The following is a 26,637-nucleotide window of genomic DNA, read 5'->3' on the forward strand; positions in this document are numbered from 1 at the left end:
CCATCAAATTGAACGAATTGAATTGTATGAAATTGATGATCCTTTTTCAAAGTATGACCCTACCAAGTGGCCAGGACATCTCAAGACATCTCGAAGGTTAAAGTTTGATCCATATCGATCTACATTTGGAGCACAAGTTAGTGAAAAACCGATAAAATCTTACCAGAAGTAGCACAAAGTATGTTTTGCTGATACGGCAAAAATCAAGTTGTCTCTACTTACTTTGCAGGATTCGAGGAATCGTAACATACTAACTGTAGGAGTCCATGATGTGATTCATGGACTCAGAACGTATCACAAAACTAGGACCTGGAAAACTATAAATAATCACAGAAAGTCGTCACCGTACATTACGTAACTCTGTCATTATTGCCCGACACGGCATCAAACAGTCATGTGTCACTGAGAGTGCAGCTCTATTTCCACAGACAAACCGGTGAGTTATAACAATGAGAAGTTGTGGTTCACAGGGAAACATAGACAGTTGTTTTAAAGACTTTTCATCTAAATGCAGCTTCCTGCAGCTCATCGTAGAGGGCTTCAATTAAAAAAGGAGGAGGCATAAAATAGTGACGAGTCCTTCCATAATAAGTCAAATTCCAAAGTAATTTTAATGTCCAATAAACATTGCCTGTATTCCATTACAGGCAATTTGTCTGTAATTGTAGGTTGTAAGCACAAAAAGTATCATTATATACAAATTAAAAGTAAGTATTTATTATGTTTTTGAAATAAAATAATTGCATTGTTTGTGTTTATTCGTGTTCCAGATGCCAAAAAGTAGCCAAAATTCTAAGACAATAAAGAAGCAATGGCCAAAACATCTTGCCTTAGAGGTCAGCCTCACTGTTCTAAAAGAAAATACTAAGCGGAATTCACAAAACTTTGAAAAAAAGCTATAAAACATATATTGAAAAAGTGGCAGAAATAGCCAAATATTGAAATAGTATCTGTGATAATGTGACAAAAGTCAATATAGATGAGATGCCTTTAAATATACTGTTGATTCCCCCTACATATCTGTGTTAAGAGGCATCATTTTATCAGAAAATTAAAAACAGAAAATTAAGGTGAATAATTTATTTATTTATCTTTGTGAAGATGTTTTTGTAATAAATATATAATAAATGTCAAGCTGTCTTTATAAAAATAAAAAAAAGGTTATATAGATTATATATCAGACAATCTTTATACATTTTGTTTTACTTGACAACTTTGTTGAAGTTGTACATTTTTATTTTTGTTTAATTCTTAAGATTTTTTGGAAATGTATTACATGTGGTGTGATCTTTATTAATACTGGGTTATTTTGTTTGGTTGTTTTGGACAATTGTTCAATGAAACAATTATCTGACCTGTCTTATCATCATTCCTCCAAACTCACCAATGCATCTATTTTGAAAAAAATGAAAAAAAACAAACACGTTTGACTTAAATACGTTCAACTGGTCTAATATTTAGAATTGGGAATTGTGTAGTTTGTGTCAATATAAAAAGAGGTGTTTTACACAACCTCGGCAACTTGTATTAGCTGTAATGTAAAAATGCTAGAACCTTTGTCGGGGTGATTACCGTTCATGTCGCTACACAGGATAAAGAGGACTATTACGGCTGCACGACTAAAAATGTGTCCGAAATCAGGCTGAATTTGTAATACGTAAAAATGTAAATACATTGTCATGTAAAAATGTAATACGTACCGAACACCACTAAACCGGAGACTGTATTGCTGCCAGCAGCTATCATCATTATTATTATTATTAAGGGGGACTTATTATGCTCCTTTTTACACATGTTAATATAGGTCTCTGAGGCTTAAACATGTTTTTGAAGTTTTTTGCAGAAAATACCGCTCGGATTATGCATTCGAGCCATTGTGACGTGCCCCTAAACCCGAGCTGCTCCAAAACGGTTTGTTTCAGTGTCTGTATTGTAGCTTGAATTGTGAACGAGCAGCCAAGCCACTAGTTCTGAGCCAGTGGGGTTTGAGCACCAGCTCCGGGTTGTGTGAGCCGATGGAATTGGGGCTTTACTCCGGGCTCCGTTGTATTTACTTCCTCAACTGATTTCACCTTATCAGTACACTCAAATGTGTTTCTGAACACATTTGTTGCCATGGTTCCAGTGTGATTGGAAACGAAACAGGATAGGAAACAGCAATTTAAACAAACAACGACATAAAACCATAAAACTAATATATATATATATATATATATATATATATATATATATATATATATATATATATATATATATATATATATATATATATTTATTTATTTATTTTTTTTTTTTTTTTTGAGCCATTCAAAAGAATCGCATCGTTCATGAACGACCCAACACTAGGGTAGAAGCAGCATGGAGCACCGGCACTGGTCCTTCGGGAGCGGGGAGCAGGGACCGGCTCGGGGCGATGCTGCAGTGAGCGGAGCCCGGTGGGGGTTCCTCGCTGTGGTCCCCACGGTGCGATCCCCACACTCACAACATTTTATTATTATTATTATTATTATTAGTAGTATTATTTGTATTATTGGTAGTTGTTTTTGTTGTTGTTGCCGTAGTATTAAAAATGTTGACGTGAAATTGGGTCGTCTCTCACGCTGTCTTATCGTGCTGCATTCAAGTTAGCTGGGAATGACTGTTTTCACGTTTTATTGCTAGCAACATGGACGTTTTCACGCGATAAGTTATGAACTTTCGCCAGATGTCCTTTTGTCACGGCTTTTTAAATTCTACTCGGAGACACCAACAGAGGGTTTTTAAATCATATAAATAATAACAATTATTATTATGACATTACAGTTAGTTTATCTTTATTCTTGATACAGCCTATGCGTTCTATTTAGAGAGAAGCTGAATGAAATCAGATGAGACGACACTCTATTTATCCCCAGGGAGATTTCAGAACGATCTAGGTTTTATATCGGCTAATGTTGTACTTGTACCATGCCAGTAGGGTATTGTTAGCCATTCTGACAAAGCAAATCAGAAGTAAAACATGTAGTGTCACACGTCGTATTTATGACTTTAAAACTGATTTCTGACGAAACTCCCAGGTTCCCAATTCTCCCACGGGACGTCTGGGGTAGCACGAGCCCAGAGAGGAGGCGGTAACAGTGGAGTAAGCGGCCGTGACGTCACGGACGCCATATTGAAATGCTCCTTCCTCCTTCCCTCAGAACGCAGCTAACCACTAGCTCGCTAACTAGCCGTCAGTTTGCCTTTAGTACAGCACTGTCAGGGGGAGACGACACGATGGAGATTGACTCACTCCAGGAAGCGCTGAAAGGTCATTTCACATTATATATATATCTCCCTTTCCATACGCGCTGTCCGCTTTCTTCTACGTTGAAGTCGTTCTGAAAATAAACGAAATTTGGCTTGTTAGCTGTCGATGCTAGCCAGCTAATGCTAATTTCCAAGCGTTTGTATAGCCGTCACGTTAGCCACCGTGCTAGCTGTTTCAAGCAGCGTAGCTTTAGCATAGCAACACTGCTCTAACGTTCGTGGAATTCTCGGCCATTAACAAATGAAAAACAATAACGGAAATGAATTTGTCGTTTCATGATAACAAGTGTCTACCACCCCAGGCTGTCAGGGAGCGGTAGTCATGTAAACACTCGGTTTGAATGTATCTGGGGCAGTGGAGTTACTAGATTTCTCATAAATATAACCATTTTGTTTTCCACCCTGGCACACAGTGTATATACAGATTTGGTTTATATATATATATATATATATATATATATATATATATATATTTTACACACACACATACGTGTGTGTATATATATATATGTATGTGTAGTGTAAAGTAAACATATACACTAGATATATGTATATATATATTACATGTGTGTAAACTTGCACAATTCCCTACCCTTTAAGGGTGTGAATTGGTTTAAAATGTTATCCTTAGGTTTATTTTGTGTGGCTGTTTTCATTTTTAGTTCATTTTGAGTTTTTTACTTTATTTTATGTTTTTGCAAATATTTTTGTGTATTTTATATTGCCATTTTTCTAGTACTTTTTTGGGTTATTGCTTATTGCCCTTATTTTCAATTTCTGTCACTTTATTATTGTATATTGTTTTGATGTGAGTTGGTGTGACAGTGTTGTCCCTTCAGCGATAAATGAAAAATATCTATCGAAAGGTAAAAAAGCTGCCACAGGCTGAGCAGTAGCTGGAAGCTGCCAGCATCCTGGGGATTTCTATGTTCTTCCCCAAACAAGAAATGATTAATTATTATTTGAACATCTTGTTTATTATCTTTGTATGCAGACTTCGACAAGAAAGGGAAGAAGGAGACCTCTCCCCTACTGGAGCAGTTTCTTTGCCACATTGCCAAGACAGGAGAGACCCTGTAAGTATGCCCTAAATAATGGTTAGTTGATAAGTTAGGCCCTGTCCATATGGCCATTTTCTCTGCGTTAGGCCCTAGTAGCTGACCGGGTGTGGGTAAATGACTGTCCCTGTTACACACGGTGCTTTTGGTTTCAGTCAATAAGGAAATTGAGTAGGATAATATACATCTAAAATAGAAACACAACGTTTTATTTACTTTATTTAGAGGAACGGGATATGTGATCGCTCCCCCTCCAATGTCTTCATTATGCATGGGAGACAGGGGTGCAAATTGCACCATGATTACTCCCGCAGAGGACACCCAGAAGACCCAAACGTAGTTGAGTTTTTGGCGTGTGTGGCAGTTTCGGAGCACTAGAGGGTGGATATTAGAATCGGCACCTTGGGCATGGCACCAAAATGAGGCACCTAAATGTGCGTTGCGATTCGGCCCGGTAGATACAGATCGTATAGCAACCGATGCCATAGTGGTACCGGGTTTCGGGGGGAGGGGGACTTCACCAATTTTAAATAGTAAAAAAAATATATATATGGCTGATGATATTGTGGCAGGCCACCAGAAATAAATCACTGTATGGGAAACACTGGTGAAACACCAACTGAGTCAAACAACAAAGTCGGAAAATCGAACGACTCGTAACTAAGTAACTAGTCAAGAAACAGATCTCAAAAAAGAGTCAAACCATACATCTCTATGAATTGCAGTTGCAGTTTTTCCTACACATTGAAAAAAAAAATGTAAATGCTAAAATGGGTTGCCAAATATACCTTGGTGGCTGTTAATTTACCTTGGTGGCCCGCCCAAGTATATTTGGCAACCCATTTTAGCATTTACATTTTTTTATCCTCCTAGAGTTAAAAGGCGCGGACACGACTCTCTGGTTAGAAATTTGTATCAGGTCGAGAGATAGCAGGAAGTAATGCTCCGTTCACCGGAACGTTATTTTGATAAATTCCACAGATCTTTTCATTTCCGCATTTGGCAAGTTGCAATGGAAAGCCAATCAGTTTGGACACTCTAAAGCTGACCTTTCACCTCTAACAAATCATGTTTGTCGAAGTAGAAATAAGCCCTGCCCGCAGGTGTAAAAACAGTATGCACATGGTGGAGACAGGTCTGACGTACCGGCCAAAACTCGGAGGAGAAGCAGAAAGATGATTTATCGTTTACAACAGTGATACATACATCCATAGTTTGGATGTATGTATATGTTCCAAAGCAGACGGTAAATGGCCACTGTGTTGTAAAATCTAGACGAGACGTCCCAATGAACACCGCAAACTTTATTATCTATTTAGACCTACTTGCCATATTTATTTTGTTTTTGATTTTATCAATTTTATTTAAGTGAAATATTAATCAAAGCAGCTGCACTTGTTACTTATTGTTCACAAACAGAAATTATTTGATTTATAGGAGCAATATTCATAATATTTATTTATTTAAAAAATAGCTTAACTGACGGGACTTATTTTATTTGGAATATCCAATAAAAAATATTATAAAATCTACATGCCTTCATGATTTCATTCTCTATATAGCCTGCCTATCAATTGTTTTTAAGCTCAATAAACACATATACAGTATTTAACGGGACTCTCTCCCATTTGTCCGGGACATTGAAATCTTCCAGGACATGTGGGCCGGCACCAATTTTTTCTAGCATTCTAAGGTTCTACAAACAACAATACTATGAAGCAGGGTAAAGTGTTGATAATTTTGTAAATGTATGAAAGTATTTTTTTTGTAATTTTGCTTGCTAAGATTTTTTGTGAAGGGATACTTTATTGTAATAAAAGTTAAAAAATCTCCTTAATATATGCAAAGTTAGAGCACATATTACTGTACCAATTCGGGGGGAAAAAAAATGTAAGTGAAGATCAATATTTTCCCTCTGTCAGTCAATGATGCTAGTTTTAGGGCTGTACCCAACTCAGAATTCTGTCAGTCGAATAAGATTCGGCTGTTCAATGCGACGCACACTTGTTGTTGTATTATTAGGAACGGGGCACTCGGATATGCAGCTGTGCACGGAGAGCCGTGTCCGCGTCTTTGTCGAGTCCACTTCGACTGACGGGTCTCCGACTGATGATTAGACTCGTCGACTTTCAGGGGGCCACCCTATCCTGCTGACACAGTCCTACTGTACAGAAAGCAATTCACTTTATTTTACCATTAATGTATGTAATAAAATGCACATTTTGGTATTTTTTAGTTTTTTTAGAGCTTATTGTGCGTAATCACTGGGTGTCATGACATTTCACTGCATATATGTATGACCGTATGTATATCTATTTGACAAATTGGATTGAGATCTGGTGACTGGAGGCCATTGGAGTACAGTGAACTCATTGTCATGTTCAAGAAACCAGTTTGAGATGATTTGAGCTTTGTGACATGGTGCATTATCCTGCTGGAAGTAGCCATCAGAAGATGGGTACACTGTGCTCATAGAGGGATGGACATGGTCAGCAACAATACTCAAATATGCTGTGGAATTTAAACAACGCTCAATTAGTACTAAGGGGCCCAAGGTGTGCCAAGTAAATATCCCCCACACCATTACACCACCACCACCAGCCTGAACCTTGATACAAGGCAGGATGGATCCATGCTTTCATGTTGTTTACGACAAATTCTGACCCAACCATCTGAATGTCGCAGCTGAAATTGAGACTCATCAGACCACGCAACGTTTTTCCAATCTTCTAATGTCCATTTTTGGTGGGCCTGTGTGAACTGTAGCCTCAGTTTCCTGTTCTTAGCTGACAGGAGTGGCACCCGGTGTGGTCTTCTGCTGCTGTAGCCCATCTGCTTCTAGGTTCGACGTGTTGTGCGTTCAGAGATGGTATTCTGCATACCTTGGTTGTAACGAGTGGTTATTTGAGTTACTATTGTCTTTCTATTGTCTCGAACCAGTCTGCCCATTCTCCTCTGACATCAACAAGGCATTTTCATCCACACAACTGCCGCTCACTGGATATTTTCTCTTTTTTGGACCATTCTCTGTTTACCCGAGAGATGGTTCTGCGTGAAAATCCCACTAGCTCAGCAGTTTCTGAAATACTCAAACCAGCCCGTCTGGCACCAACAACCATGCCACGTTCAAAGTCACTCAAATCCCCTTTCTTCCCCATTCTGATGCTCGGTTTGAACTTCAGCAAGTCATCCTCACCATGTCTACATGCCTAAATGCAATGAGTTGCTCCCATGTGACTGGCTGATTAGGGGGGGTGTGTAATATAATTATGGAAATCAAACAAAACAATAGCGTAGATTTATTCAGTATTTAAACCACATCTCTGGGATTCGACCAGATGCTACGACCTGTGGTTCTGTAAGCCCTCCTCTCTCTCGCTCAACAGCCACTGATATGCAGCACTGAGCGCAGCAGGTCTTTATTATCCACTGAGGTGTAACGCTGCATTGTGAGGTAAAATGGGGAGTGGGGGAGTAATAATCAAGCACAAATGTGACTGTAATGTTAACATATAAAACGTGAGATGCACCGATTGATCAGGCGGTGACCAGAATCGGCCGGTTTTCAGCTTGATCGTCCATGACTGATGATCGACCAATCAGTGACAGATATATTTTCAGATTCTGTGCCGGTCAAATTTACACGGCCCATACAGTGCTCATGTACTCGTAAAAAGGTTCTGATACTCAAACCCTATACTTACGTAAAGTTATTGCGCAGTTGACGCTAAAAAAAAAGAGTGAAAGAAAGAAAATGTCAGCTGTTTAGAGGTACTTGAAGATAAACGAAGAACATTAGATAAATGATTTATCTAATCGCCTGACAATATTCCAAAATTGTGCAGACTGCATTTCTATCTGTCCAGTTACAGGTTGCATTATACTGAAAGTTGGTGACCGTCCCATATTTTATTTTATTGGAACTCAGGGACAGTTTAATGTTCCATTAATATTCCATAGTGAATAATGAACAATAATAAATACAGTGTCAAAATCAGCAATCTCACTATTGTGGTAACCTAAAATTGCAGCAGTTGTCCGTATGTGCAGCTGTCCTATCACGTGAGCGTGATCAGATCACTGGTTGTACTTGTCCTCGACGTACAGCAGATCGGAAATTGGAATCTGCAGGTCAGATTTAAAAAAATAAATAAATAAAAATAAATAAATAAATAAATCTAAAAATTGGAATCAACCAAGAAAATTGCAATCGATGCATCTCTACATGTAACCACTGGTGATCGGGTCTCTCTTCCCCTCTACAGTCCCATACAGAGACTTTGAGAGGCAGTTGCTCAGCTCAAAAATGCTCATGCCCATGCTCAAAAAAAAGCAAAGGCACATGGACCCCCAGCTCCCGTTCTAGGCATTTTGTCGCTCTGGCAAATGGAGCAGCACATCGCAGGTGTGCCGAGGCGTGAGGTTCATGAGCCGTTCCTCATGGAGATAGATAGATATACACACACACACACACACACACACCAGACAATCCGCAACCTTGATACCCATTCATGCTTTAAAAAAAAAAAAAGGCGACCCTGATAAGAAGGGCACCGTGGGGTCCATGGGGCAGGTGCTCCGGCACCCTCCGCCCCACTACCCCCCACCAAACCTGCCGCTCTATATGCAAATATTGTGATCATAATATAGCAATATATAATATAATCTCATAGAAAGGTTTCGATTTATTTTGTTTTCCTTAGTTTCTTACTTGTATGGAAAATGAAAAATGTAAACCTAACTCAGATAACTGGAGCTGGAGTTTTGTTTTTTTTAGTTTCTCCTCCAGACAGTGGTACACGCAGGCTTCCGTGTCTTTTTATTTTAGATCTATTTATTTTTGTTTGTTTCCTACATGTATGAAAATACATTTTTAAACACAACTGAGTTAAGGGAATGCTCCGCTTGCACTAATTGTAAAATATAAATCCTGCACTTCTGGAAAGGGAGACAGCATTTGTCACATCACGTTCTATGCACGGGCGCCCCTGATGAAATCGGATTGGAATTTTGCATGATCGCCCAAACCTACCTCATACCCCCACCACCCAACTGAAATTTATCCTGTGACAAGCACCCCAGCGCTCTAAGCTTTGCCTACAGGTCCATAACATGAACTTCCATTACATGAACTTTGTTATAACTGGTGCTAGGTCATTCCTCACAGTTTTCCTTAATTAGGTCCAGCACCCCCTGGGGTCTCCTGCCGAAGAGGAGTTCAAAGGGAAAAATTTGATGTCTGAATTGAGCGGACGCCCAATAGCTGGTAAAATTCCCGAGGTGTACGTGACAAAGGAAGTGCCCTGGTCGGTCAGGATTTCCTTCGGAACCCCGACTCGGGAGATGACCTGAAACAATGCCTGCGCCACACTTTTGGCTGTAATACTACGCAATGGCACCACCTCGGGGTACTGGGTTGCATAATCCACTGGGACTAACACAAAACGATAACCGCGAGCCCCGCGGTCTCACGTCCCGATGAGGTCAACAGCAAGCCTTCAAATGCCGCCTCGACTTGGGATAGGGGCCTCTACAGTGCGGTTGGTGTAGACCGAGGATTGACTAATTGGCACTCGAGACATGCGACACACCATTGCGCACATCTGACCAAATGGCTGGCCAATAGAAGTGGGCCATTATCGGCTGCAGTATTTATTGTGTCCGAGGTGACGGGCCATCGAGTTACCCGGTTTAACCTTTCCCTAATCACAGAGAAATACAGGTGAGTGAGCTAGTGTCTTGGTGCGCCAATTCGCCCCCCCGAAGGCCACATCTAGGATACCGAGACTGCTCTAGCAGAAAATCATTCGTGGAGGAGACCACTGGGACCCGGGGGAACCCAGTGGGGGCTCCTGCACTTCCCGTAGCAACCACTAACGACCCCTCAGCATCACCGCATGCCATGCAACACCCCTGAGCCATCCTTCATTAAAGCATCAAACCCTGGCCAATCAGTACTGAAAATCAGGGCGTGACAGGCAGGAAATAACCGCAGCCTTTAATGTATGCTTTTTTTCCCCTTGGATACATGTGAATATTCCCGTGCACAAACTGAATCTCCACCCTTGACGCCTCCACCAAAGCCCCGAGTTGAGCCATGGTTGTTGGACCATCGTATGAGAACAGTCAAGCCTGATGTCTATCCCCTTGTATTCTTACCGGTACATTGTCAGTCCATTCCCGACCGAGGGAGGGGCCCGGCGGACCAGCGACACAAACCACTTGTCCAACCTCCATCATAGGGCAGTCCTACCAGATGTGGTCCGGTCGCACGCAGTGCCAGCACCCTTGCCCAGGCGTTTGAGCAGCTGTCTGTGGTAGAGCCCGGCCCATGCCAGATTGTTTGGTCGGATATCGATCGTGATTTTGGAGAGTCCTAGCTCACCGATTACCAATGTTTTGACCGATATTTTGTGAAGTGAACATTTTTCTAATACATTTGAAAGAGGTATATTTTTATCGAAGTTTCTATATTTGAGAACATTTAACTTATAAGCAAACAAATAAATACAAATAACCAAACAAAGAACTTTTTGGTAGAATAGATTCATTTTTATTTTGTATTTTTTTTTCTCTGAGTTTCCCATAAATGCAGCATCGCTTCCTGTTTGGAAAGCCATGTCCATGTGTAAAGAGTGTAAACATTAAAACATGGATGGATTTATAATGCCTAGTCGAACTTGCTCATTGCTCATTTTGGTGAGTAACTTAAAACTAGTGTAAAACAGACGAGTACATGGTAAATAATCAATGTTTTTTGTTTTACTTATTTAATAATCGGGACACATTGGCTGCATAACTGCCGAAAAAAGTCAAACAATTGCCCATACATTTGCCAAACCGATATATCAGTTGGACTCTAGCCTGTGGGCCCGCAGTGGCACTGCCCTGGGAGCTAACAGCGGGCAAAGGGGGGTCAGCGCTGGAAGGGGAAACAGTGGTTGGAAAAATTCCTCACTGTGGCATCCCTAATAGGAGCCATTTGAAACCATTCATTATCACATTCTTCAATAACCAAATCGTATTTTAAATGCTGATGCCCAGGCACAGTTCACCATCCTTCAGGTATAGCGCACATGCTCAAGCTCCACCTCCCCGACGGACTGTGTGGAGGTGGGGAGGCGCTGCGTGTAACTGAGTCTGTGTCCCGGGAAGCGGCCAGGTCACGGCAGAGGGGTGCTGTAAAGCCGGTGGCAGTCCGGGATCCCCGTCCTGAGTACCGGGGATGGGGAAGGTGCAGCGAGTAACTGAGTCCGCGGCCCCAGGAAAGGCGCCTGAAGAGGGGTCCTGAACGAGGGGAGGTCAACACCGGGAAATTATCATCAGTACACCACAATTTAGTGCAAATTATGTTAATATGTAATTTAAATGTGCTCATTAATTAAATAATAAGGCGGCCTTATAGGTTTAACCGACTACTATTTCCGGTGAAAACTAGCGAGGGTGTCAACATTTAATCGACTAGTTTGTATAATCGACTAGTACTGATCGTGCACATCCCTACTGCTGTATGAGTTTGGTCGAATGTTGTTTTGATATATTGTCCCACTCACTGGTTCCTAGCCCTTGCCCAGGCCAAATCGGTAATTAATTGCTAACATTGCTTTCAGCGCCTTCCCCATAAGCCTGTTTTTGCTGTAAATAGTCTTGTTCAATCTCGTTTTGAGTTAGTCTTTTGGTTACATTGTGAATATGGCCATGTAAAAGTACGTTTTCTCTAATTTCTCATATAAATCTTTTTCTTATTTTGCTGGTATCTCTACTTTTATGCTTTGTGCACAACTCCATGAAATAGTCGATTTAACTCTGTTGCGTTTTCCTCTAGGGTTCAATGGTCTCTGTTTAAGAACTACTTCTTGTTCAAATTGGAGAAAGTAATGGATGACTTCAGAGCCTCAGCACCTGAACAGAGAGGCCCGGCCAATCCCAACGTTGAGTCGATCCCGTTTGAAGATATGAAGGAGAGGATACTGAAGATAGTGAGCGGCTATAATGGGTAGGTTCCAGACGAAACAAAAATGACCAAGGTACACTTTCAGACCCACAGTATTGTGGTCTATGGCTTCCAATCCATCCACCCACAGCTCACACTTACCCTCTAAGGAAAATTAGCATATATTGAAGATCTCCTCCAGGTAGCAAGACACAAGTGATCTGTTTGAAAGACACTTGTTTTTATTTATTTTTACAAACGCTACTCAGCATCAAATTTACCGTTTTATTTCTCTAAGCTTTGATGGATATTTTTAGTAATGTTAACCACATAAATTCATGAGTGACTTGTATTTTCTGCTGCCAGTGTACTATCTAGTACACAGACACTTAAATGAGCAATTCCAAAAGGTCTCCCTGTCGCATGTTATAGTTAATGATATATATTGATGCTTGTAAAGGTCAATACCAATAATAGTAGCCATTAAATGTTTTTTATAATTCCAAGCAAAATCTAATATTTTACCACAAAAGTCATTGTGTTTGTGGGTGTGGGTGGGTAGGAGTGGGGGTTGTAAAATACAATGACAGTACAGAGGCATGGGTTAAGCACCGTGCTTTCAAGCCAAAGAGCAGGTCAGTCCAATTATCTGCGTAGAATGTCACTGACATTCAATTAGTATAACTACTACTTTTATAACTCAAATAATTCATGTTCTTGTTCAATCTGACCATGTCTGCAAATTGCAAATGGTAAAATACTCTAATCTCTTGAATAACGGAGCCTCCAATCATTTGACAAGAGAGTGTAAACAAGTAACATCTCAGCCAATATTTGTTTTTTTCCAGAGAAGTTACTTTGAGCGTATGATTTTTTTTTTTTACGACTCATCATTTGAGTTAATAGTTCCAAGTTCTGTGCCTTGCCCTTCATTATTTTCCACTGGAAGCTTTCTGTATAAAATTGGAGATGCTGAACATCTTGGAAAGACAAATATACAGCTCCATCAAAAAGCCTGCCTTGCATTGAAACTTTTTTCTCCTGGGACATAAGTTGCTACCTTTTATGTCTACAATAGCCTTTGTACATGCCATCATCAATTGGCAACGAAAAAAAACTCTGTACTGTCTACAATAAATATACATACATTTAACACTTTCTATTTTAATTTTACTGATTTTTTCTTGTTATTCAGATCCTTCCCTCAGGACTACTTTGTAATGTTTACAGCAGATTTTTGTTCAGTTTCCCCTGGTGGTTTGTGCACAGCCCGTCCTGTCTTTCAGGAAAATATCACCACAGCATCTACATGGCAATGCGCAACTATATATGGCCATGCTTGTGCTCGCTGGTAGTGTGTGCGCCATGAGCCACACAGCTCGCTTGCGGCGACTATAACACGGCCTTAAGAAATTGACTGGCTGTCAGAGTGAGTGAGAGAGGAGCGTGGGAGGGGGGCGCCCCGTCTTGAGTGACAAATGACCTACAGCCAGGGGTTGCATCTGACTTCTTTGCACTGAAATTACTTGTCGATTCTGTCATTGATGGCTTAAGAGCCTGGAGAGCCAAACGTACATCGGTAAAACCTACGTTTGGAAAGTCTACGAGAAACGCAGACTGTGACAAGATGTCACGTAGAAAATCTCATTCTTTGTCCCTGTGATGAAGCCAACTCACAAGCTCTATGAACGATCATAATCTGATATATCCAATATAATATGTAATTTATGACAAGTCACATGTTAAGTTCAAATAGTAATGCTACTACATCTTCACATCTCCCACTCACCGCTTCACAAATGTCTTCTACTTCTCATTCACACGAGGCTTGGGCAGTCGTGCAAATTTCTAATCACCAATCGCTGATGGGCGGCAATCACCAACTTTTATCGAGGGGGTGCACGAACATAGAACGTAATGTAATGTGACAAATGCTGTCTCCTCGTTACAGTAATGCAGGATTCATCATTTACAGTTATAGTATTTATACAAAGACATCCACTTTTTACTAAATTATGTCCCAAAGCTGTCTCGACAGTGGATATGCGCAGATTTTTTTGGAAGGGAACAGGACCTTCTCTTAACTCAGTTGTGTTTGAAAAATATTTGTTTCATACATGTAAGAGACAAATGAAAATAAATATATCTTAAATAAAAAGACAGGCCCGGGAGCCGGTGGCAACGCTCTCTGGAAGAGAAACAAAAAAAATGTTTTCATTTTCCATCCAAGTAACAAACTAAGTAAATAAAATTAATTGAAATCTTTCTCTACGAGATTATATAATATATTGCTATATTATAATTACAATATTTGCATATAGAGCGTTAGGGTCGTGTGTTGAGGAATGTGTCCTCGCACCTGCAATGTGCGCACTGTTTGCCCAGAGCGGAAAAGTGCCTAGAACTGGAGCTGGGGGTCCATGTGCCTTTTCTTTGAGCACCTGCCCCTCAAAGTCTCTGTATAGTAGTAGCCACTTGAAGAGGCCGGTTGACAGCTGAATTGCAACCAGCTTCCAGCCAACCACCAGGCAGCTACCAGCCGGCTGCCAACTGGCTGGAATTTCCCCTCCCTCTCATGTGTCCTGACAGGGTGTGTTTAATTTCACAAAAACACAATCACAGAGAGAGATTTCAGTTGACCCTTTGATACTGTCCTTTGAACCTTGACCAGAGGTCATCTTTCAATTGTTTTTGTCATATGAATGAGAACAGTGCTTTATTTTAAGTGAATGTCGCACAGCTTTTTAATTTCAAAATTTTAAACATTTTTGAAATTACAAAGTTCAATAGCTTTGTAATGAAAGTACTCAAACTAGGTCTATGTAATTATTGTTTCAAATTTACTGTCAAATACTTGATATCAATGCAAGCATCATTACCAGTAATGAGATTCTTAGTCTCATAGCCAACTCAATTTTACATAATATGTAAAATAAGGGCATAGTAGTGATTAAGATGAAACCATATTTAAAAACAGAATTTAAAGAGTATTTAAATAGTTTTTTTTAACTAAATTTAAAAAATCTAAAATGGAAAGGAGTAGGTAATATAAGTAATATAAAAGTATTTACCTGAAAGACAAAATAAAATGCAGACAATAAAGACAGTGAGTCAGCTTGATAGTGGACATCCTAAATAGTCGTGGGCCACAACAATGCAGTGTCATACTGAATGGCAAGATAGACAATGTTGTAAGACAAACATTGCAATGTACTACTAAGATGTAAAACAAAACAGGTATGCAATGCAATACTTGATAAATTAGGTGACAAGTGGTAGATGATAACAGCAGTTTTACTTTTTTTAAATGGCCAAGTGTATAGATTTCTATGTTCTAGTCTTTGGCCTTTGGATTTCAAAATGAGCAACAATGGCACAATAAAATATTAAAAATCAATCAATAAAAGTCATTTGAATAAAATAAACACCAGGGATATAATAATAATTTGTACAAACATTAAAGAGACTAAACAGTGTGTGCACTATTGATACAGTTTAAACTCCAAGGTTTACTTAACAAATTAGTTGCCAACTATTAAATAAATATCCAACCATAAATTAAGAATTATTAAGAAGACCTGTATGATAGTGAACTGGATATTTGATTCCCCCTATACAGAGAGGGGAAATAAAGAGAGGAGGCCATTGGTCGGTGGGAATTTTCACCTCAGTGAAATAGGGTTGATTGCTCCATTGGAATGTGGAGAATTTCGTCAATGAATCTGTGTTTGCATAAGTATGGGTTAGGTGTGGGGGCTTCCAGATCTGTTAGGTGACACAATGATAGGCCATTAAGTGCAAACAAAGAGAGAGCCCAAGCCTGTGGTCTGCTTCAGTAGTCACTCAAAAAAGGTGTACTGCTGCCATTAGAGACAACTACTGTACCCATGTGTAAAGATTTTAGACTGGGAGGCTCCAATACAAATCGTCTTCTGCTTTCGGCTGCTCCCGTTAGGGGTCGCTACAGTGGATCATCTGCCTCCAATAACCTTCTGTTCTGCGCATCTTCCTCCCTTACACCAACCGCCTGCATGTCCTCCCTCACCACATCCATAAACCTTCTCTTTGTCCTTCCTCTTTTTCTCTTGCCTGGCAGCTACATCCTCAGCATCCTTCTCCCCATGTAACTCATCTACTATACATGTGTCCAAACCATCTCAATCTCGCCTCTCTCACTTTTTCACCAAACTGTCCAACCTGAGCTGTCCCTCTAATGTACTCATTCTTAATCATGTCGATCCTTGTCACTCCCAATGCAGATCTCAACATCCTCAACTCTGCCAACTCCAGTTCAGCCACCTGCCTTTTTGTCAGTGCCACCGCCTCTAAACCGTACAACATAGCTGGTCTCACTACTGTCCTGTAGACCTTCCCCTTCACTCTTGCGAGAACCCTTCTGTCACAGATCACTCCAGACACTCTTCTCCACCCGCTTAACCCTGCCTGTACTCTCTTCTTCACCACTTTCCTGCACTCTCCGCTGCTTTGGATGGTACTCCAAGTACTTGAACTCATCCCCCTTCGCCATCTCCACTCCTTGCATTCTCAGCTTTTGTCTGCCCTACCTCTCAGTCAGGCACATGTATTCTGTCTTACTCCTGCTGACTTTCATTCCTCTTCTCTCTAATGCATGCCTCCACTTCTCCAGGCTCTCCTCAACCTGCTCCCTACTCTCGCTACAGATCACAATGTCATCCGCGAACATCATATTCCACCGAGACTCCTGCCTGATTTCATCTGTTAACCTGTCCATCACCATTGCAAACAAGAAAGGGCTCAGAGCTGATCCTTGATGGAATCCCAACTCCACTTTGAATGCCTTTGTCAAGCCTACTGCACACCTTACTTCTGTCTGACTGCCCTCATACATATCCTGTACCACTCTTACATACTTCTCTGCCACCCCAGACTTCCTCATGCAATACCACACTTCCTCTCTCGGCACCCTATCATATGCTTTCTCTAAATCCACAAAGACGAAATGCAACTCCCTCTGGCCTTCACTGTACTTTTCCATCAGCATTCTTAAAGCAAACATTGCATCTGTAGTACTCTTTCCTGGCATGAAACCATACTGCTGCTCGATGATCCCCACCTCTCCTCTTAACCTAGCCTCCACTACGCTTTCCCATAGCTTCATGCTGTGGCTAATCAACTTTATTCTCCTGTAGTTACTACAGCTCTGTACGTCTCCTTTATTCTTGAAGATTGGTACCAATACACTTTTTCTCCACTCCTCCGGCATCCTCTCCGTTTCCAGGATGGTGTTAAACAGTCTCATTAGGAACGCCACTGCCATCTCACCTAAACATTTCCATGCTTCCTGAGGTATGTCATCTGGGCTAACTGCCTTTCCACTCTTCATCTTCTAGCCACTGGGGGTGCACAAGCCAGTGTATCATCAGTGCCAGTCCCAAGCCCAGATGAATAGAGAGGGTTGCATCAGGAAGGGCATGAAAATCGTGCCAAATCAAACATGCGGAGGCTCCGATACAAATTATAAAAAAAAAAAAAAGAAGTAAGCAAGGAAATACGTGAAACAGCAAAAGCATGAGATAACCAAAGGGTGATGCAGCAATACAGATAAAATGATCTCATACAATCAATTGTCATAATGCGCAGATCGTCAATTACACTTTGCGTGTGCATTAGTTGTCGTTCTAAAAAGCAGGGATCGATAGATACTAATAACACACCATCCCCCGGCATTTATTAGAGGCCTGGTTGTTATTTGAGTAACTATTTATTTATTAATATATATTATATACTATATATAATAATATATTATATGGTATATGTATTAATACTGTTTTATATATAACATAATTATATAATACATATATCATATACTATGTTAATTATATGTGTTTGTGTGTGTGTGTGTGTGTGTGTGTGTGTGTGTGTGTGTGTGTGTGTGTGTGTGTGTGTGTGTGTGTGTGTGTGTGTGTGTGTGTGTGTGTGTGTGTGTGTGTGTGTGTGTGTGTGTGTGTGTGCGTGTATATATATATATGTATTTCCACTCCTATTTGTCTCAAATAGGAGTGGGAATCACCTGGGACCTCACAATACGACCCAGTGTTCTTGCACCAAACAGTTGTGGGGACTCCCTGACGGGAACTAGGACCTGAGGGAGCTCCCCGAGAACCTGGCACTGGTGACACTGATGTGATGTCCTCCAACGGTGTTTCAGAACGAGTTCCGTGTTGTATTTACTCTGTAACTTTCACTGGTTTCACCTTACCAGTCCACTAAAATTCTGAACAAATTTGAGGCAAGAAATAATCAATCCAGTTGCTGGATCTTCACTCATATTAGATCTACAATATATAATTTAAAATTTTGTTCCCACTTTGGTAAAGCACAGGCTCGCTCGTTTAGGGATTTTCTGTACATTGTAAAACGAAATAAATACATATACAATAAAAATCCTTTTGTTTTTTTTATTTGTCATGTTTTTTATTACCACTGAGTGTACGTGGGCTGGTCCCCACCAAGAGCAATGCGTCTTGACCGGGGAATCAATCCGAGGGACCATGCTCTTGGGTCTGGACCATTCACCAGCACCATCCTCTTGTGCCGGGTAGTCCCTGCTCTGAAGCAGGAGCAAAACAAGATGCTCTAAACAGAGTTCTGAGAACAATGATCGTTCCTGGTGCGAAAACGAAGGATATGGCTAGTTTTGCGATATATTAACTATTGCGATTCTATTTGAGATACTTTACAATGATTTTAAGTAAAATAAAATGAGATAGAAAATATCAAATTGAAGGTGTGAGGTGCGGTTCCCCGCACCGTCTGAACGGCTTTTAGAAATAAACTTTAATTGTCTGAGCTGTGCGGTGCCGCTGCGGGTTCCAGATCAGATAGGGTGGGATTGATGGATGATTAGATCAGCCCATATCGGTCAAATTTGGGATTTGAAAATAAGTGGAGTAACTGACAAGGTGTCACGGTTACACACGGTGTTTTCACTGTTTCATTCAATTAAATCTACAATTTAAAGAAAAACACTTCATTAATTATTTCAAGACATTCGATCTTTAAAATAAAATTAAACTGCTTTTCCACAAATGCAGCCTGGCGGTGTTCCCAGGCACCGGCACAAAATTACGTCATCAAGGGGGATATCATTACAGGCAAGATCCAAGCACGGACCCAACAGGAACCCTGCATGGGTCAGTCACGCCCCAATCACGGATCTGGCTGGCACCTGTCATGTTCCAGCTGCCCTCTCCAAGTGGCTCCTACTGTACGAGCCTGTAGAGCGGGGAAGCGAGATCTGATCACCAGGGGTTACTCGACACTTCTGGGCGGAGAGGGGGAGAGCCTCCATTCTCCCTCTCTCCCTTTCTCCCCCTCGGCTCCAGTTCAGAACACGGTTAACTGCACTTACACAATTTCAATGCTCTGATTTTTCCTGTCGGATTAAAAAAAAAAAAAAAAGATAAATCGTCTGTCATTAATGTCAATTGCAATTGATGGAGTCGATCGCCGATAGATGATTTAATCGTAAATCTGCCCAAGCCTTATTCACACAGGTGGTATGTATACGGTATGGGTGTGAAATGCAGGAAAAGTTGCCTCCAAATTGTCATAAATTACTTACAATATTTTAATGATGATAATAATCAATTTTCCCTCGTTTTCTTTGCCCTTTTTGTATTACTTTAGTCTTGGTATGCTATTGTAAGGCGAAAGACGATGAAATTGGAAAGAGAAAAATCTGACTTGACCGCTTGTCCTGTCACATGATCGAACCCACTTGGGGATTATTGCTGTTTTATGACATCTGCACAACGGTGCCACCTACTGAGGAGGCTTCACAAACTTTCCCAAATCGCTTATTTGGTTATAGCGTCCACGTCTACATATCTTGGCAATGGTTCCTGGTTCAAGTTAGTTAGTGTTTAGAGTGGACAAACACTTATCTGTCCAGAGCCGATCTATTGTATGCCTTCTTAATCCTTCATCATGACTGATTTTGTTTTAAATGTTCCTTATAGCATAATTTTAAAATACCTTTCGATCAATGTGCTATGCACGGGCGCTAATTACGGATGGAGACAGGTCCCGATCTACTATAGCCTTCTCTCCTCCCGTGATAAGCAGACACTTTAACTTTCGTTGCGGCCGACTAAGTATTGATAAGACGCTTGGTATTTTACCAATTCTACTTTTTTCTTATTTGATGAACTTCAGCGCCGACACGTGAAAGTTAACTTATTAATAAATTTATATTTTATTCTTTTAACTTTTATTTATTTAACTTAACTATTAAAAAAAGGTCGGGGGGGGGGGACAAAACAACAGCCGGGGTAGTGGGCAAGTAATGTAATGTCAGTGTTTGCCCTAACACCTGTAACACCAATAACTGGCAGCCCTAAATAACGGTGTAAATCCAGTGTCCTCTTAATAGTGCATTTTATAATTAAAATAAATTGGCGCCATGTAGTCTTGGGAACCCTTTCAGCACAACATTGAAATGTTGAAAACCTATATCTGGGTCAAAGCTTCTTCTCCCACCAAGAGGGACAAAAAAAAAAAGCAAACTAATTATTTTTCCTCGCGTTATGACGGTTCAGGTTTTTTTAATTCAACGTCTTACGGTTTTCATTTTATTTATGTTTATGCCTGTTCCATGTAACTTTCTGAGGTGCCCGCATGTTTTTTGAAAGTTGGTGTTAAAGAGGCAGACGAGGGAAAATGGATCAGAATCTGATTGGTTGTATCTATCAAATTAACAAAAGGGTTGTTCTTCTAAGCCTCCACAGCTGTTATAAGTACCTACTTCCTCTTTTTAGCAACTAAATATTTAATAGTTTTATATCTTCTATGTCTTCTCTCTTTTTTTTGTTTTTTTTTTCTTCACAGCATCCCATTTACGATTCAGCGCCTGTGTGAGCTGCTCATAGAGCCCAAGAGGAACTACACAGGGACAGAGAAGTTTCTCAGAGGTGTAGAGAAGGTGAGAGAACCTCGAACCTACAAGGTGTCTGGTTGCACTTTAGATAACACCGTAACACCATAAAAAATGATTAATTCCATGATAATAAGGCATTTGTTATGTTTTGTCATAATTATTTGGAATTAATATCTTAATTAATCACTGTCAAATTGTAAAAAGCCCAAAGTAATTGCAACAGCAGAAAATAATTTCTGCTGTGGGCCACATTATAGTATGATTATTAAATAATATATATTTTATGACCTTGAAATCTCCGTCATTACTCATTATTTGCTACTCAGGTACACATTTACAATATTAAGATTCATTATTGTCACGTAAATTATCGTGAACTTGTAACAATGGCACAGCCGTCATTCCAAATGGTTGTACCTTTTAACATCTTGTGGCTCATTTGGATCCTTTTGTTTTTCTTTCTGCATAGAATGTAATGGTGGTCAGTTGTGTGCATCCAACCTCAGAGTAAGTGGTTGTTCGAAAAACCCTCTTTTACCAATACACTTAAAATGTTAGTGTCTGATTAAATAATGCAATCCATTTCAGGAAAAATGGCTGCAGTGGCATAAACAGAATGAACGGAGTGATGCTTCCTGGGAACACGTCAGCTTTCACCGAGAGGTAATCCTTGGGAGACAACTAAACTTTAATCCCCAATACGTGCGTAATGCAGTAACGTACATGTAGTAATATGGATTTACTGTTGACTCACCCTAGACTCTATTTGGTCTGACTTATGTTTTCATGTTGTGTTACATATAGATAACCAATATGTCATGTATGACTTGCAGGAAAGTGAACGGTCCTGGAACTCCGCGGCCGCTGAACCGACCGAAATTGTCGCTAGCCAGCTCGCTAGCGGCGAACGGCCTGCCAGACAGCACGGATGGCAAGGAGCCCGACACAGAGGCGGAGGGCGACCACGAGTCCAGGTGAGCAGCCGGGCCAATCCCGGTTCCCACCACTGCAGAGCTCCACCCCATCACACTGACCCGTCGTCTCCCCGTTTCATCCCCCAGCGAGGTGTCGGCGTCCGGCTCAGTAAAGAACAAGCATCAGGACGAGGACGACGACGAGGAAGAAGACATGGAGGCGGAGCAGCACGAGGTCAAGAGACTAAAGTTCAACAAGGATGACGACGACGACGAAGAGGAGGATGATGACGATGAGGAGCCCAAGGCGGACGCGCCCCGACCTTCGCACCCCGGCTGCCTCTCCAAGGAGGCGGAGGCTCTGGTCCAAGAGGAGGAAGAGGAGGAGGAGGAGGAAGAAGAGGAGGAGGAGGAAGAAGAGGAGAAGGAGAAGGCGGGTGACAGAGAGGAGAGCGAGGCCTCCAGCAGCAGCCTTGTCCAAGACCAAGGTAGGACCAGAACACTCCACCAGCAGGAAACCATGCAAGCAGAGAATTCACTTATTATCCGTTCGTGGGACTCAAGTTTGTTATTTAAGTTACTATATTATTAGCCCGATATATACTTTACAGTAGATAGGTTATAGGTGTTTGTGTTATAATACCTTTTTTACAGTTATACTTCAATGGGATGATCCTGAGCTGGATATTATGTGAAATTCCCTTCGATTATCCTAATTCCATAGTGTCCAGGCACCAGAGTTGGTAAACAAGATAAGTCTCCATTATCACTCACAGAAATATATAGTTAGAAAATAGGCTGAATTTACAATATGCATTACTTAACTGAACATTATGTGTTATGTTACTGAAAGTGTTGACCCCATCTCGCAAAGCAACAATTCTATTTGCAGTGTGTGTGTGTCTGCTGCGGGCTGTGTGTTTGACAACTTTATGAAATAGTTTTTATATATATATTGTTCAGTCCTCCTTTATATCAAAACATTAGTCATCACTTCAATTACTGAAACAATACGCAGGGTCTAGAGTGAAGGGTTTGGCAACCTTTAGTGCTGGAAGAGACATTTTTAAGACATTTGTTATTAGTTGTTTTTTTTATTATTATTATTATGATGGAGCTGCTCCAATTTTTGCAATTATTAGTAGCTATGTCTTTCTATTTTCGGATTCGTTTTCCACAAAGAAGACAGCACCTAGAGACCTTAAGTAATTTATTATGAACTGTTTTTCCTCATTTTGGCATTTTTACACTTGAAGAATGTAAATTGAAAGATCAGTTTTTTGGGGAGGGGTTTAAGAGCCCTGTGTTGTCAACCCCTGCTCTATAGCAATCCGATTTTCTTAAATTAGATGATATCAAATCACGACTAGGAAAGTATTAAGTGGGAGCGGGGTCCAAATACCAAAATAGCATGATGTGACTAGTGCCTGCTCAGCACCGCGGACTCTGACCAGCCAACTCTCGTTCCCTGCAGAACCGACGAGCACGCAGGCCGAGGTGTCCGTGGACCCCGAGTCGCAGCAGGCAGAGAGGGAGGTGCCCTGCGGCTCCCGGGAGGAGGCCAGCGACATGGACCAAACAGAGCAGCAGACCCCCACCGGGGTGACGGAGAGCCCTGACACCAGCAGGGACAGCGATGAGGGCAGTGGCAGCGACCCGGTCAGCAGCAGCAGCAGCAGCAGCGCTAGCGGTAGCATCATGGAGGAGAGCGCGGCGGAGGCCAGGGAGGACGACGCCCCCGCCCCCTCCAGCAGTACAATGGAGCCCCCCACAGATGGCGCCGTGGAGAGTGCGAGTTTGAACACTGGGACCAGTGACGAGCCCATGGAGCAGGACTAGACTGAAGCCCATCCCCCATTACCACCTGTGAGCATTTTTCAAAAAGACCCCTCCCCCACCCCCACCCTCGTCCATGAATCCAGCGTGACTGTCACTGGGGACGAGGCCAACTGCACCTCGTCGTCAAGACCAACGCCTCCACTCGCTTTTGGACACTCCTCCAAAATGGCTACCTGGCATCAATGTGGGCATAATTACATTCTGGTTTGAAATTTGTTTGTTTTTTGATGACTTCTTTTTTTTTTTTTTTTTTTTTTTTTTGTTTGTTTGTTTGTTTTTTTTATTTTTATTATTCTTACCTTCTGTCACTTGACTTTCCACCAGGACTTGTTTGTCTCCAACCTCTACGTTTCAACTTGACTTTAGATAGGTAATGTCTATTTGTTTTGTTTTTGAAGATGGCGGCTTCTTGGATACTCTGTTCCTCTGGTTCCCTGTGTATCCCACCACCAAATCATCTCCTAGCATTTTGGACAGGAAAGGACAGAGGTCACTTTTTGTACTCCCAGAGGCTCCCAGTTGTCGCCATCAGCCGCCACACCACCGGGATCAGAGCGGGAGCTGCACCAGCCACAGTTTTTATTATTTTTGTACACCTCGCACTACTGTCGTTTTTTGACTGAAGCACACACCACCACCACCACCGCCACCGTGGCTGCTGAGAATGAATTTTAATTAATATTGACCGACCCTTTCTTTATAAAATTGGGCCCTTCCCTTATTGTGTCCGTCTGCTCATCGTAACCTAATTTCCACTGAACCGCCATCTACCCCATAGCAGACTGTGGTTGACTCACTACCTTGTAGAGGCATCCTAATGTAAGACTCTATATATTTTGGGTGAATAGAACCACCATAATTTATATGATCATTTCAGACTTGATCGTCTCGGCGTGTTTTTATTCTTTTCCTGTGTTTTTTTTTTTTGTTTTGTTTTTTTGTTTTGTTTTTTTTGTTTTGACAGACAGTTCTAGTTTTTCTGAAACCAGCTGTAAAGTACAAAGACGACTTCCAGCTTTCTTTGTATTTTTGTGATGTCACCCTGTCGTTCCACACTGACGGATATCCGGAGCAGTTACTGGTTACAGCTCTACACCCGTTTCTGCAGCTGTACTTTTTGATATTTAGAATTTCAAATTTCTGTAAAGTAGATTTTTTTGTAGATTGTAATACAGTATGTGTTCACTGCCTTTGTGAAACCATATATAATAGTATAATTTCTGTGTATACTCTGAATACTCCTGATTTCAATGCGGTATTCAGAAACAGCAATAAATGTTAACATTTTTATGCGCTGTGGTCTTTTTTCTGCTTGCGGTAATCTGCGTTAACAACATTGTTCCACCAGACCATGATCACCTTGAGAATGACACTGTTATCCCTTTGAATCCCACCTAATCTGATCATAATGTACATCATTCCAGCGCTGTGGGTGTCGTGCTCGGAACAATAGCTCTGGTAGCCAGTCTATTCTGTTTTTACTTTTCAATGTTGTTGTGAAATCTTAAAGGGAAGGTTCACTATTTTTCAACCCAGGCCTTATTAAAAAGTTGGTTCCATTCATTTCTAACAGCTTACAATACAACCTCACTGAAGCTTCTCATTGTGCTTCAGTGCAGTCCAATGTGGTATTGGTTAAAAAAAACAACCTTTAAATCTCCTTTCCCAAAATGGGGAAACTCTCATCATCCTGCACAATGGCGGCTACAGTAGTAGTTGCATCTAGGAAGTGGCACAACTTCCTTTTTCTAGTCTCAGAAGTGCAAGAGAGAGTTCAAGAGTTAAAACCCTGAACCCTATATTTCTGGAAGACATGAAAGTAATATTGTGAGCTTCCTGTTTTTTTAAAAAAAGGGGATGTCCTCATAAGGGCTGAGTTAAAATTTGGTAAACATCTCCATGTTTATTCAAGAAAATCCTCCTTTCAGAATGGATTTTAGCTACGCTGGTGTTGGAAGACTCGCCAGTTTTATGAGCTTGTGTTTTATCTCTAAATCAATCACTGCACACAAGATCCAGCGCCCTCATTGTGTTCCCTCGCTAAACAACTATCAGCTTAAATACATAGTCGGACGCCTGCATCCTTCAAGCCGCTTAAATTTACCCAAACTCTGAGGAAATAAAAAGTGGATTGAGCAAACTGGAGCGGCAGTGTCCCGAAGGAGCGGGTTTACACTGTACCCCTCTTTGAAGTTATCTTATGGGGAGGTGGGAGAAATAAATGCCAGGTCAGCGGGGGAATTAAAATCAGCTCAACATCAAATGATTCTTCATTTGAAGGCAGCTCTGTAGATGGTGGGGTGTGGGTCTGCGCCGCCCTAGCTCTTAGGCTTTAGGCAATTGCAAAAGCCTCTGATTTGGTTTCACACGCATGCAGTGCTGCAGAGCTACTTGTTTGCATGTACTTCATGCATTGCAAACTGTAATCCTTATTTTGAACTAGTTGAGATGAATTTTTTACAACAAAGACATTATATTTTACTGTCTCAAATGACAAATGCCTAAAGCAGTTCTGTCATTCAAAGATGTAATATATCATATATCAGAAATTCAATTTGTACTGAGAATTACAACCATTTCCAGGTTTAGTTTAAAGGTGCAGTGGGTTGAATTTACAGAACAGACTTGGCATAAATGGGTTATAATATTTTATGAGTATGTCTTAATTAGTGTATAATCCCATGA

The 26,637-nt window shown here is 41.0% G+C and overlaps 1 protein-coding gene across 1 annotated transcript; it reads left to right on the plus strand.

The window, feature by feature from the left end:
- The first annotated feature begins 3,189 nt into the window (after positions 1-3,189).
- ppp4r2b (protein phosphatase 4, regulatory subunit 2b) lies at positions 3,190-25,242 on the plus strand. The gene is made up of 9 exons (XM_080000506.1): positions 3,190-3,289; positions 4,283-4,364; positions 12,172-12,342; positions 21,151-21,244; positions 21,669-21,706; positions 21,788-21,862; positions 22,033-22,173; positions 22,261-22,601; positions 23,588-25,242. Exons 1-9 carry the CDS (start codon positions 3,256-3,258, stop codon positions 23,950-23,952), a joined length of 1,341 nt encoding a protein of 446 aa, XP_079856632.1. The 5' UTR covers positions 3,190-3,255; the 3' UTR covers positions 23,953-25,242.
- Positions 25,243-26,637: the final 1,395 nt, after the last annotated feature.

Source organism: Zeus faber, assembly GCF_960531495.2.
Source record: "Zeus faber genome assembly, chromosome: 5".
Taxonomy (NCBI): Eukaryota; Metazoa; Chordata; class Actinopteri; order Zeiformes; family Zeidae; genus Zeus; species Zeus faber.